General features: G+C 31.5%; 1 protein-coding gene across 2 annotated transcripts in view; it reads right to left on the bottom strand.

Moving 5' to 3' along the window:
* LOC135128122 (nephrin-like) overlaps positions 1 to 15,614 on the bottom strand; it is a 488,435-nt gene that overhangs the window by 128,070 nt on the left and 344,751 nt on the right. For both annotated transcript variants that reach the window (XM_064054984.1, XM_064054985.1), the window contains one exon: positions 12,579 to 12,668. In XM_064054984.1, coding sequence (XP_063911054.1) covers positions 12,579 to 12,603 — 25 coding nt within the window. In that variant the 5' untranslated portion in view covers positions 12,604 to 12,668. The remainder of the gene's footprint in view (positions 1 to 12,578; positions 12,669 to 15,614) is intronic.

Here is a 15,614-nt window from a genome sequence, read left to right as displayed (position 1 = left end):
AAAGTAATTAGAGTTATTTGGAATTGTTACTTCGTCCACATGAACATTAACTAGTACAATTATGTTTTTTTATTAGGTATTTAGTAAATACCAATGTGTTACACTAGCTAAAATTAAGAATTCACCTCTGTTGTACTTCTTAGATAATGCTTTTAAAAGTTTTATTGGCAAGGCTTGTATTTAATGAATGAAGTTTTTATTGGATAGATTTTTTTGTAACTTCGTAATTACGAAATGTAGAAATTGATTTAAACCAAACTGTGTAAGGGCGATGCAAGCAAAAGAGAACACAAACCTACATGATTCGTGAGCTTTCTTGGTTGTAATCTTATACGCGGTTGTATATTAATTGTGTATCAGTGGTGAAACGTTGAGAGAATGAAGTTTTGTAATTATTCTCCAAAGTCTATAATGAACAGACACAGTTGGATAAGGGGTTTATTTACTTTCTAGTTGTACGAAAATCTACCTAACTTTTTGCGTTAGATACTTGAACAAACAACCGTATTTCCAAAATTTTCCACTTTAGCCCTCTCGTTAGCGTTAGAATTTTAGGTTGATAATGCTGGATCGAAAAAGATCAGTCTATCTATTACTCTCTGGACTTTATGAGATGGAAAGTGCTCGATGATCGTTAGATAAGAGTTACAATTAACAGTTTTTTACGTATATTTGTATTTTATATTTATGTCATAGAGCAGAGGCTCTTGCCTCTGCTCTATGACATCAATAATAATAATAATAATAATAATAATAATAATAATATTTGTTGTGTCTATTTTCACTTCCCGAGCGTAAGCAATTACTTCCATCGGACGACTGATTATTTTCATGTTTCTTCGACGTTTTACGACTCCTTAAATACGAAAAAACTGCTCTATCGTCTGTCTGTGTTGATTTTTGTTAGATAATAATCTGCCAAACTAACTACACAGATTGTACAAATTTTGATATGATTTAAGAATATTATAAGAAAAATTGTGTAATCAGCCCCACCAACAATTTGATGACGCTTACCCATTTGCGTAGTAAAGGTTATATAATTTTTATAAAACGGTATACTCCTATACTCGTGGTTTATGAATCCACCTTGATTTTTGTTAGAATTACGTTACGAATTTTTCATGCAGCCGATATCATGTATCAAGTACCACGTGGACGAGTTGTGTTGTATGGACTGTGCAGGTTCAAATTTCATTTCTATCGAATTCTTTTTTACACTGTCACGGGATTTATTTATTTATATTTTTTTACTTAATGGGGTTATCATTAATTAAATACAGTTTTATAAAAGCAAATTTTATAATTTTATAATTGTTCGATTATATTTAAGAGGGGAATGAAGTTCTATCCAAATAACTTTTACGTCAGTTTTTTGTCTTGTCGTATAAGTGTTTCATATTTTTCTTCCGGATTGTGATATCTATAGAACTATGTTATTAAAAAATATTCTGTAATACATAGTTAATAAAATATAGGAAACACTTATTTTAACATGAGGTGAAGGTAAGAAATAATTTTTGATAACACTGATCTCAGACTTTTTTAATGGTTATTAAAATAATTCACTGGATCTAAAAAATCATCCGAATTCAAAATGTTTTTACTATCCGGACCGTATCCACGTACAGGTAACAGATTCAAGTCCATATACAGATTCGGATCGGATTTGAATGTAGATTCGCTTTATAAAGCTATACCCCGGATATAGATTGAGGACGTAGATCCCTAATGACCAAAAAACTCTACCAACAAAAATATACCATTTGAAGGAGTTTTTTCACTATTGGAGACAATATTAACTTGTTAATTTTGGATTTCGATCCTAGATTTTAAAATGATCCATAAAGGTAAACGTTTTAGACTCGGACAGCGATCTACAAATAAATACTCTAAATATCCAGATGTAACGTATTAAAAGTACCAAGACGCCGCTAGTGTGATACTAGAATATATTTTAAAGTATACATTTTAATATTACTCGGTGATTTTTTAAATTTCTATTCTAGTTGCTCATGAAGTGTATCAGCAGTGAAACTGAAACGGTTGACGTAAGCTAGAACAGAAATTTAAAAAACACAATTTGCATTATTTTACAAGGTACAGAACATTGTTTAAAATATACAGGCTGTTCTGTAATAATAGTTATGTCAACCCATGGGTGGTAACTTTTTAAAGATAATTTTTCAGTTGATTTTTTATTGGATAGATTTTTTTTAACTTCGTAATTAACAAAATGTAGAAATTGATTTAAGTCAAACTGTGTAAGCAAAAGAAAAGGAGTAGGCACAAGTCTTCAGCGCTGTGGAGGCCACATTCTATGGTGAAATCTTGCATTAAATAATTTTTTTATTTTTAAAGATAAACATAGTTCTTTCAGCAAATTTGTGTCATTTTAAAAGAAGGTTTATGTGAATAAATGACATGAGTGTCAATTTTTCAAGCTGCTAGACTGTCATCATTCATCAATAAATATTAATTTTTCGTCTATTTTATTGAATAACTTTTTAAGTATTGATTTGAGAATATTAATTGCATTTTATTTTTTAGAAAAAAATAGTCTTTCCATTAATGAAAAAATATACCTAGTGTTTTATAAAAAAATAAAGTTGACGTCACATAGATCTTTTAAAATGATACAAATTTGCTTCAAGAACTACATGTTTATCTTTAAGAATAAAACAGTTTCACGGGTTGTATCAATTAAAAGAGACACCCTTTAGATATAAGTAAATATGCAAAATTACTGGCATTTTTGAAGAAAAAGACTGAAGGATAGAGTGAAAAAATCTACGCTTGTAAAAATGTTGCAGTTAGTTTTTAAGTTTTATGTATGAAAAGTAAAACTCCGTAAGAAATTTTTTAAATGATTACTTCTCGAAGGAAATTACTTCTGACATGATTTTACACCCATAGAAATTGACTTCTATTCCTGGTGGTGGAATAGTATATTAAAGAACGAGTTTCATAAGGCAAATATTGAGGCACGAATCCAAGTTTATAGAACGAGCGGCGAAGCCGCGAGTTATATAAAGGATGAGTGCCTCAATGGCCTTATGAACGAGTTATTTATACTATTTTTTCTACCGCACACGTTTTTTCCCAAAATTTAATTGAAATTTGCATTTTTTTTAATCTGAGGACTTTTGTCGTGGTTGGTGATGGGTCGGTCTGACACTAACCACGAAATATTTGAAGTTCGAATTTTCACAACAACAATTGTAATTCGAACCAATTCGAGTTTTTGCAATTTAAAATTGGTTAAAATGTCTTGCGAAGAAGTTACGCGTCCGGAAACATGGGAAATTTTAAGTTTAGATTTGCCACTGACATTCACCTGACATTTCTCGTCATTGCTACCAATCTTACCGATCTAAATTACACCAGATCTATTAAAGAACGCCTTTCCGCTATTAACGAACTGCTGTGACGTCATTTGCGTGCGTTAATAGCTCTATTAGAAAATCAAAAAACGTGGGCGGTAGAAAAAAACATTTTTAAAGCTGTGTTCACATAAACCGTTATTAGATACGATCGTTTTTTCAGTTACCATCAACCACTGATTTGTGGTGGTAAGCACGAAGTTGTGAAATATTTGTACCTCTAGTTTTAAAAATTCAACAACTGCGATTTATTTTGGATTTATGACAAATTCCACTTCTAAAAACTGGTGTTTCCAAAAAAATTGTAAAAAATTATTATGGTTACTAAGTATGTGTGTGATTGATCAATAAATAAATACTGGTCGTCTGACGAAGCATTTAAAAAAGAAGCTTGAATTAAGTAAAAAACTACCAAAAAGCGATTTCCATAATAATAAACTTGCATAGACATATTTGTCCTTCTTCCATCAGAGATGATCAGGTGGTAACAATCACATACATTGTACAAAACTTTTGTCATGTTCCACGAATTCGAGAACTGGATTTTCTTAGTAAGTACTACAGTACCAAAGATAAAAAACGCTGAAATCAAGAAGCATAAAAATAGCTGCTACAAAGCCATGACTGGTATGTGGGGGTAAGTAGAATAACTTAAGGCACACTTTAATTCCACAACTTGTGGGAAGCGCACAGAATGTGGCTGAAATCCGAGTTCCCATTTATGCAGAGACCTCAAATGCTCACAAGCCATATAATTAAAAAATGTGGGCGATCAATGTCTCCAAGCAACCTGTCATAAAACTGTCCATAAATTGGTAACATTGTATGAGACGTTAATTAAATTCGATTAAGAGCCAAGCCAACTTTCATACAAGCACTGATTAGAAATAATATAGAGGATCGTGTGGGTTATAAGCGTATGTAAAGGAACAGTAAACTCGATATTTGTGTGGATAAGTAGCAGTAAATTATAATAAAATTGTTGTTAGTAAAAGTCGATGATCTTCTCACACGAGGAACTGTTAGAATTTTCTAGTATGTGTTAAATTAATAACAGAATTAGCAAGACTAAGAAGGAAAAGCAAGTAGCGTTGAGTTTGCAGAGGGGCAATTTATGCCTCGAATGTTATGATTGTATTGATTTTTGGTATGATGAATTTAACGTTTCCCCTTTTTGGTTTGAAGATTTTTGAGGTCTAGTAATTATTTGACCTGTTTTGTTTTAATTGATCTCTTTGTCTTTCCTCTTCATTGCTGGAAAGTCCTTTTCGAAAATTTTTGCTAAGTAGAAGACACAAAAAGGAAAATATTTTAACAATTTTACTTCACTAATATGAAGAAGTCGATAAGAGAATGTAACAATAATACAGAACGGAAAAATGAACTATGTAATTTAGATTTAATTAACACATGTTGTCTATATGTATGGTTGCCAAGACTTTGTGCACATTACATCAAGAAAATGAACCTGTTTCAGTGTTGGTAAAATAATAATAATTATTTTAGAATTGCTGGAAATAATTCAAGGACTTTATTAAAAAATCAGTCAAAGATAATAATCATACGAAATTTATATTTGAGGATTAAATTGGATATTTTTAACGAAAATTTAGCTGCTGTGGAACTAGACGAGACAAATTACCTCCGGATTATGTAGTTACTTTATCTAACAATGTGTAGACTCCCTTGACGATTTGAACTAAATGTACAAAAAAGTAATTATAATTAATTTAATAATTGTTCGTGTTTTTTAATTTAATTATTGTCCGTGTTTTTCGACACAACCATGACGAGCATTTTTTGATGTTATTGTTACTGTACTCAAAATTTAAATGCAGTCAAGATAACTAAAGGTAAACTACTTTTAAAACTCACTGTGAAAGTAACAAATGAGTCGTAGTTTAATGCGAGTTTTTACATGTGAATTAAATTGGCATCATTGTATAAAGAATTTTGGTTGTATAAACAGCTTTGTATTTGTTACTGTTCCTAAGAATTGAATAGTCAGAGATTGCCAGGCAAAATGTCCGTTTAAAAAGGATATGAGGCCATGCGAAAATTTATAATCATAAAAAAATGGTGTAAACTGATTAGACAGAACTTCGCTCACTTCTGTTTTTTAGATAAATTATTATAAGATTCGATTTTGTGAATTTTATTATTTCATAATAACTTTTACAAGCCGAAATACAAATAAGGGTGAATTATTATTTATTAAAAGCTTAAAAATACACAAATATTGTGAATTTATTTATTCATTTTATTGTATTTATCCCAGGAATAGTCTACAGATCGTTCATTTAATTAACAAAAAGTAAATGTTTATCAATGATAAACTTGGTTATGATCACAGTGTCGTCACTGTCGTTTGAAAATAAAAAATATATATATTTTAATTTAAATTTATAGCTATCTTGATGAATCAGCTCGTATAAAATTAGCAGAAAGTGGGAATTATTCGGTATCGACAACATTATAACTTACTAATAATGTCGGAAACTTGGAAATTTAGCATTGCTACAATCTACTATAACAAATATTAAAAAGAAAACTTTGTTTTCCTTTGTTGCATATTTTATTTTCCAATCGGTAAGTCAGCCGAGAAAGTTCAAAACTACTATTTTGTTTCAAAAGTACCTGAAAAAGAATTTTATGTTTGTCTTTTTGCAAAGAAAAGTATTTTTTTAACGAAACATTATTTTTTGTTTTTGTTGAAGTGCAATGTTGAGAATCGACAAGTGTAGAAAATTGGGCCAATCAAATTCATCACTTATTTATTACATTGCAGAAACTCTTTGTTGAAACCTTAGATCATATAATAAATAGATACCAATACTCAAACTGAAAGCTGTGACTAGACATGAAGCTATCTGTTGTCGTTTTCTACGTCAAGGGGAGTAGTATAATGCTATCCTTGTGTGATCACCACATCTTCATCTTTGTTAAATGCATTTCATCTGTATATGTCTATTTCACTTCCATCCTTGTACCGCACCAGCGCAACAAATCGCTTTTGACAGATGTTTCTTCTAACCTCTCTTTCGAGTTGTTGTACAAAAAACAATTTTAGAATTTAGAACAAAGATCCTATTTTAAGTGATGTAGTCATAAAGGGTCACAATTGCTGCCCAATAATTTACTATTCCTATCGTTATCTACTGTGAATTATTTGTAAAATCAAGCTGTCAACATCTTTCTTCCGAAGTTAGTTCAGACATACTTCCTAAAATTTAGGCGCGCAAAATTCAAATAGTGATCAGGCAAGGATAGCTTCATTGTAATCCCTCCAAGCACGAGAGAGATGTGTGACAGGAGGATGTCGTCACAGGCTGTCCTAGGGAAAGAACACGGAATGGTGGTATCTATTTATTATATGATCTAAGGTTGAAACACTGAATAATTTAGCTAAATAATACAAAATTATAGGTACCCCTTTGATACTTGCGTTGCTTCCATTTAAGTAAGGTCTGTTCCTTCATCCTCTGTAGACAGGTTTTATAATCTCTTCCACGTATTATTAATAATTATTATTCATATAAAACTTACTAGAGAGAGAGAGACGGAGGATCCATGAACAACAACACTGATTTAATTTTGACGTAAAACGTCTTTTAGTGTGTGGCGTTGAAGACGAATCTGTGCCCGACAGTTTGTTAATGAGTCATATGCGAACAGACTTTTAATTCTTACTGTAATTTCTTAACAATCGTGGGATTGTGGGTTTTTCACACTCGGAGCACGGGACTGTAACGAGATCCTCCCCGCGCGTAACCTCTGCCCTCCACGGAGCCCCATCAAGAGAAGTGAGGGGTTACCTGTGAACGGAAGCTCCGACACAATGGTCTAAGAAGACAGGTGAACGATTATGGATTGTCTGATTCAGGTTTTATGCTATAATAGACTTTAACCTCTACTATACAGCGCTCAGCTCGTTCTAAGAATAAGGTGGAGACGTCTTCCAAAATGGGAAAGGTTAATAAGGGCTTCGCTTGTGGTTAATTCAGGAAACAAGGCTGAAATTATTAATTAAATTTAGAATTGCCTCTCTACCTAGCAACTAATACCTTACGATAAAAAGGAAGAGTTTGGGGTTACGAGGATAATATTAGTCACTAATTTTTGCATCCGCCACGTTAGATTTATTGAAAAAAACTTCAGTGTCTTTTGCTTTCAAAATCGGTTTTTATAAAAACTACCTTCTCAAATCGGTTAAAAATTAATGTTAAAATTTAACGAGCCTGGGGAAAGGTATTGAAGTTAAGTTCTAACCAACAGATAAAATTTAATTAGTGTGATTAAAGTTACAAAAAATCGTAAAAAAAGAAAATGTTTACATGCTTGAGAACATAAATAAATTGGAAGCGGAATTTCATCTCTTCTCAAAAATGAGACGGATTCTAAATTGGTCCTCATAGCCGAATTATTTTCTTAAAGGTTTTTAACTTTTCGTATTTTTCTTTCTTTAATGTAAATTTTATGTTAACCGATTGTTGGACAACAAAGACTTAAATTAATGTTATTAAACTTGTTTAAAACTATAAATCAAAATATATATTGTTTTAAATATAATTGTATTCCTTTTTGTAATTTGTTTGGCGAAATAAAGACGTACTTACCTAAATACGGATACTGTTACTCTTGTTATAACTACATAACTCAAAAAGTATCCTGCAAATCAAATATCTTGTCAATCTTCTCCTCCACCTTTGGTTGGTAAACCACAACTCTGCTTCCAAGAACGTACAGCGTTTCATTTAATTGTGATTTCAGTGCCTGTTTAAATCTCGATTTAAATTGCTTTCAAGGAGCACAACGAGGGAGCAAAGCAACACTGTTTTAACGTGTACATAAGATGATGTATGATTTAATTTTGTATTTCGTTTACTGGTTTCCAGATTACAAACTACAGAAAAAGCAGTATTTTAACCATTTTTATGCAAACAGCATTTTGCGCAGTGCAACAAAGACACAAACTTTTATCCGATTATAGTTTTCAGAACATTTCCACCAGCTTTGTTGAGCAGAAATGTTAAATTACCATATGTCTACTGTTTAACGACTATGTTCCGAAGAGTCAGATTTCTAGTACAAATGCTGGTGTTTACAGCAGTGCAAAAATGAAATTTAATGCCACCGGAAAGAGTCTGCTATTAGAAGTGATATCCATGTATAAAAATAAAGCAGTCAGTTTCATGAGAACTCAACACAATGGAGCCGTTAAAAATTGTATTCATTCATTAAATCTAGATAAATAAAATTTCTATTTCGTACATCCACATATACTACGAGTAAGAGATTAACATCGGGTAGTTCATGTTTTTTATTAAATTCTCCTAAACATATGAAATTGCGGTATTTTCGTAATGTCTTGTACGCTTTCCCATATAACATTTCTGTTTGCTTTATATTACGTAGCTTTGGCGCTGCTAAATGAAAAATTCTGTATGCGAAAGACGGAAAGCGGGAAAGAGAAATTAATGGAGCTTTGAAAGGCAAGCGAACCCACATGTGCTTTCTTGCTGCTGGATGCGTGTGTGGAAGAGAAAGCTCGTTTCCGAGGACTTGCATGGGAAAAATTAATTATTTCGCGGCACCATTCAATTTGGTACAATTTATATTTTACTCGGACACTCTGTAACTCAGCGTCTGCGACAGATTGGGGTTAAAACTGTCGTGAGTTGCCTGTTTGTACGACCGCCTTTGAAACAGATGACTTCGATAAAACAGGATTTTTTTATTTCGAAAATTGTGTGGTATTTTACTACACAAGGAGATCGTTGGCAAACTTTCACAACAAAAACTTTGTTATGGAAATGGAAAAGTTCCCAAGAAAGATTTTTTGCAGATTCGTATAAATCAGGTCACTATTCCACTTTTTTCTTTTAAATAGTTTTACTCATATTTCGTTCATTTAATAAAGCTGTTAAAAATTATTTTATAGTTTTTATTCACAAAGGAGGTATTAACACATGAATAACACCCAAAAAATTCTATTGTTTTCTTGTTCAAAGGAAACTGATATTTTATTATATCATATTAATATTAGGTAATAAAATTTATAAAATTGATTGTTATATACATACAATAAAAAATATTTTATTTTCGCTCACAATAGTTGAATAGGTTCACTGAATATAAAATTTAATTATTTGAAGAGCTATTTATTTTATTTTATTTTTATTCTGCTTCGTGTTAAATTACCTGTTTTAATTTTTAAACTATGTATGTTTTATTTTGTATTTAAATACAATTTTTAAAAAATAATAGGAGAGTAATTAATTTGATGATGAAAAAACATCCTCTTTCTTTAAAACAACGTCGATGTAATTTTTCCAAAAACATATTAAACACACTTACTCGTATTTGAAATATTTATATTTTTTATATTTGAAAACATATTTAAAAAAAACAAATTTTATTGCATCACAGCTCAGTACGTAGGTGGGTGTTAAAATACATAGCACACTAGTTGTCTCTTGCTTTTAAAGAAAGAGTTTTAATATGTTAAATATATCAAGCCCTCCTACAACTTTCTTTTCGAGTTCTCTTCCTGTATCAATTAGTTCGTGTTGGGTTTTCGTAAAGTGAAGTTCAAAAGTGTAAAAGTGTTTTAAAAATTGTTTGACATTTAGTATTTTATCCCATTTTTAAAAATGTCCAGAGTCAAATCGTCGTTAAAGGACAAGTAAAGGTAATCAAACACGAAAAAAATTGATACTAACGGACGGCGCTGCATACATGGTTAAATGTGGCAAACATATGGAAATATTTTATTACATTCATGTAACATGTTTGACTCACGTCTTCAATTTAGGAGCTGTAGTTATCCGGAATCAATATGAAGATGTCAATGGTTTAAGTTCCACCGTAAAGAAAGTCTTTCTCAAAACTCATTTGAGGATCTAAGCCTTACCGGATTGTCGGTTATCTCCAGAACCTGTTCTGACAAGATGGGGTTTATGGATTGAAGCGGCAATATATTATTGCCATCATTTTGACGATATAAAAAAGGTTCGTTTATTGCTATTCATAATTTTGTTGTGTAATTCTAAATTAAATGAAACATTTTAGGTTATTATGGAATTTCCCAGATGCTCAATACTATTTCCAACAAGAGCATCTCAAGATAATTTGCCTTATATTAAAACCCAGTTTACCATTTTAAAAACAAGTATAACTAGATTAGGGAGACCTTAAGTCGGTCTGTGAATATCGTAGAGCAATTGTAAAACGATTGGAAGGTACCCTGGGGAGAGTAGGTGAAATAGCATTTAAAAGAAATGTTCTAACAGACAAAATGAAAAATTTTTATGCCGAGAATTTACAAAAATATGTAATTTGTTATGCCAATTTTAACGAAGATTAGGATCGCTCATTATGTAAATAACAAAATAAATATAGATCTCAAAGAAAATTTATTTTTCCTAAAACTTGCCTAAAACGCCTAAAATCCGTTCTTTACTAATAAAGTAAAAATCTTATATCGCTTATTCTATGTATATAATTATAGTTGATTCTTGAAGCGGGAAATGTAGTTCAAAATTTAATACAAGCAAACTATCTTCAACGTAAAGACGAATAAAGTAAAATATTTCACAATATAAAGCCACAATTCAATATTAAAATCAGTCTTAAAAGCATTAGCAGGAATCGATATAGATACATTTACAAATTAATTCATTTTTTTAATGGAAAAACAACGGTTGCAGGGCAAACAATTGTAAAATATTAATTCCGGCTGAAGTTTATAAATTTTTAAAACAGGCACAAGGCGAAAAATATTTAATGATGGAGGTAATGTTTAAAACTTTATTTTCTTTTTCCATTACTGATGATTTTTGGGTTTCCTGGCTTCTGCCGTCATTTGGTAATTTGAATGGTATTCATTTATTGGAAGTTATTGTAAATAAACATGTATCACTGGCGCTTCTTTTTGTTTTATAAATCGGGGACATGCACTGCACAACCTGTTGGTATAATTATAACTTGAAAAAAATCCTCAATTTGCTGCAGGATATTTAAAATTGGAAATTATTAATGACTGCAGTGGAGATCCTTCCGAAGATCATCGGCTTCCATGCTCACCGATCCAGGAAGCGATATAACAACCGTAAATCGCCATGAGGCAGAATTACATTGAGGATCTATGGAAAATAAGCAAGAAATCTTCGGAAACAAGTACTGATCAGCTCTTAAAAAGACGCTAAGTTTGAAAAATGCCACCATTAGTCAAATTTTTAGCAGCAAGATCAGGTGAAGAACACGAACGTTCCGAATCAAAGATTACCTTTAATGACTATTCAAATTTAATCATTATTAATACTGCTTATTCATTGATTTGCTATATCATACATAATCTTTAAAAATCTAAACCTAAACAAATCTAAATTATTATAATACGTGGAAGATGTTTCATTTCCTAATACCATTAGTAGTTTTTTTATTAATAAAAATCTGATACAGTGTTGATACATATTAAAAAAATATTAAACAGAAAAAGAGCTGATTCCACAAATTTGTAAATTTTCAGAGATATTTTTTTCGCGGGCGTACATGTACACATAATTAAAAAAAATTGCATTGATCTCAGCGAAAAGTATGAAAAGGGCTGTAGGTGGATACGTAACAGTTATCAGTAAAGCATGACGTGAATACGCTATTCCACTTTCTTTACGAACAAACCACTTTCGTGGCACCGTTTCTGAGATTACTGGAGAGACCGCCTCGTTTGAAGTTGCATGTATTCATTTATCCATCGCTCGATATTACAATGAAATTACACATCAAAACTTTCCCACATATTATGAGTTCATTTAAGATGAATAGTTTACTGTTTCTCTGAAATTCTTAATTGCTTCCAGTATCTGAAGTGGCTCTAATTAAAGTCTTATTACTCTACAACTACCTCAAACATTCCCAAACATATTTGTATTTAATATTAATAATCAAAAAGAGACTCCACATAAAACCCTAAATTTAATAATACCAAACACAAAGTTATTTATGAACCCAAAGAGAATTCGTTCCCTTGGTTTTTGAATTTTTTCCTTTTGTATTCTACAACGTCTCCATTTCTCTGATTGCCTGCCGATATCTATTCAATTTCCTGAATATTATTTTTCTTTTGTGACACACGACACATATATCAAAATTCTTTCAAACACATTATATTTATCACATAAAAAAGAAACTCACCGGTACGAAAATCTCCTAAGTTCATCTTTATTCCTTCCGTGTTTTACTGAGCTTCCGAAATTTTCCTTTTAACAGGTTTCCATCAACATCCTGAAATGTAAACAAAGGTTATCACAAAGTAAACACAACAAAACACTAAAAAATTCTCACTCATATAATAAATTAAATTCTACAACCTTGTGACACAGAAAAGTTTAAGTCGGCATTCGTACAAAATAATAAGTTTGTTATTATATTTTAGAAGAGGCATATCGTACCGCATATTAAAAAGGTACAATAATTAGCTAACTAAGTTCATGAGATAAAGCTGGCGTTACCGCTTGAACTTTCCTTGAGAACAAGATTTTAGGCGAGATACATGAGATTAGTGTTATTAACATTACGTATTCTATGAGAATTGTCTGCGTTGCTTTATAAAGCTTTTTACCCAGGGAACACTTCAATTATTATTCCATTTCACTGCAGCTGTTTTACGGCAGAAAGTAACTATAAAATAATGGCGAATATATTACTTAATTTACTTTTTCTTCTATTTATTCGTCAGGCTTCCAGTTGTCGTTAATTCCACTAGAGAACTGATTCGTCGAAAAGTTTATCCGAAGAAATTTAGCCTGGAGATAATAAAAACCTGACACATGTCAATTGTTACAAAATTTTTCTTTACATAAATTAAAACGACCCTATCTCGTAGCTTGAAAATCATCTTCATGAAACAGAGTTATTAATGATTACAGTTGTATTTTGCAGTACAACTGGAATAATCATTTGTGTAGTAAATTTAATCATACGTTTGCAAACAAAATCTATTTCATTAAATTAACTTTCACAGTTTACATACAACGCTGTTAGTTCGAGGGCAATATTGTGCTTATTTATAAATAACAGACTGCTACATACTTACAAATTATTTTACTATCTAGTTTATAGTCTGTAAAAGCCAAGTTAAATAAATAAAAACATTAGCCGAGACAAGTTTCCTGCTAAGACATTCGTCCCACTATAATTTATTTACATCATTATCTTTACCTCATAAAGCAGTTATAAACTTCGGCAGCGTTAAGTAAATTTAACTTGAACTAAGTAAATTAACTGGTATTTCGCTTTAATTTTTTTATAATTAATTACGTTCATTTTTTATTCGTCAAAAATGTGTTTTAGATGACATCATTTCATTTACATTCTGCACATTGAACCGACTGGAATTTGTAATAGCTTTTTAATTTCAAATAGTTCCTGAACTACATCCTGTTGCGTTTATCTATAGATTTGAATGTAAAAATGCCTTTTCTAAAAACGAATTCATTAGCTTAGCCGTTCGTATTGTGCATGAGAAAATCCTTGGACTGATTTAATTGTAAAAACATGCAGTGGTTTTAATTAAAATAGTGACAGCCGCGAATGCTGCAACGTTCGCATTTTTATCGCAAATTATTTGACTCGTTGGCTTTGTATATTTATTTATATTATGTAAAAATTAGATTAACAAAAGCATAGCGCGCCTGTTTAAAAATACACCATATTGCAAATATGACGGCACACGAAGCGGTTAGCAGATGTTCTCAATACAAATAATACACGTATTTTAGCTTGGTTTAATGCTTTACGTTTACTTTTGCAGAAAAGTTTTTTTTCTTTTAAGCTTATCGTGCATTTTCATGTCTGTTAAATACCTTTCCAGTTGCCCTTTATAAGAAGGAAGCAGAACATGTCACCTCTATTCACAAATCTTAAAAGATTCATATTACGATTTGAGCTTTTTTCATTTCGTCTCATTTCATCTTATTTTCTACGTGTCTCAAAAGCTGATGAGAGAGATAATTAAGTGTCCTTTAAGCCTGAAACATCTTTATATTTTTTACAAGACGTTGCCGTGGAGTAGGTTGTTTTGTGCGTTTTTTTTATCTACCTTGATTCGCGTTTTCGGCTGGTTCTTGAATTTTTAATTACCTTGAAGAATATCTAACGCGGCGAGATAAGGAACACTTTGGATGCTATTAAAGAAAAAATATTACCATCTTAAAAGGCTTTGCTTTTATCAAATTTTCCCTTTTGTGTGCGCTTCCGTCCAAATCGCAGTGTTGAGGTTTTGTAATTTAGAAAAATCGCAATAAAAACCTCCGGCGTGAACTACCGTACGATTAAAAAGAGGCAAATTACCCGCTTCATTGAGAAAATGCAGAGACACTTGATATTTTCTGAGCACTTAGTTAAGAAGAAAACATTAAAGCAGAATAAATTACGTTTGAGACGATTGAAGGGTCAATTCAATTTCTATCCTGTCCGTTTGGAATGGAAAACAAAGTCCTTTGAACACTGAACTTAACCAACTAAAGAACGCGTGAGATGTTTAAGAGTGCGTTCAAGAAAGAGAAAAGTCCGAAGTTGATGGAAACCCCTTCAAACAAAAAAGTCCTCGAGATATCCATCCGGCTATGGAATACAAATTCTCCTGAAAAATGAAGAGTCCGCAGAACCCATTTATCGTGATACAGAGCATCCATAGCAGATCGAAACAGTTTTATGATTGTATCTTTGTAATTATATTTTTATTTATGTCGCTGGGTTATTTCTGTCGCTGCTTCGCTGAAAATGAGGCAGCGAAATTATACATTTCTGACCCCTTTTCGGCTTAACAAAGCCGGTTTTATGGTCTAAAAATTACTACAATTTTTATAATTCCACAAAATGGGATAATTGGAATTTTTATAAGCTCATGTGTCGCATTATCAAAATGCTTCTTTTAAATCGGCAAAACTGGAGATGAGATGGCGCGTCAGGAATTATCTTTGTTCTAATAAAATTTCATTTTATTGGCGGGTTAGAGCAGACTTTTCGGCGATCCTCTTATTCGGTTGCTGACGCAACCATTATGCAATTTCAGACACTGGCAATTTAAATTTTAACATCCGGTTAATTCACGAAGGTAGTATTCAGTTAGGTTCTTTGAATTTATTTTAGGTAAACACATTACTCCCCTTTGTTGAAGTTGTTTGTTTTGATTTAATTAACTCACCCGTAAATACGGCATAATTTAAT

Source organism: Zophobas morio, unplaced genomic scaffold, assembly GCF_036711695.1.
Source record: "Zophobas morio isolate AGI-343-1 ecotype UQ-CSIRO unplaced genomic scaffold, CSIRO_AGI_Zmor_V1 ptg000012l, whole genome shotgun sequence".
Classification (NCBI taxonomy): Eukaryota; Metazoa; Arthropoda; class Insecta; order Coleoptera; family Tenebrionidae; genus Zophobas; species Zophobas morio.
The sequence above is the reverse complement of the archived record's forward strand: the minus strand, read 5'-3'. Positions and strand labels throughout refer to the sequence as shown.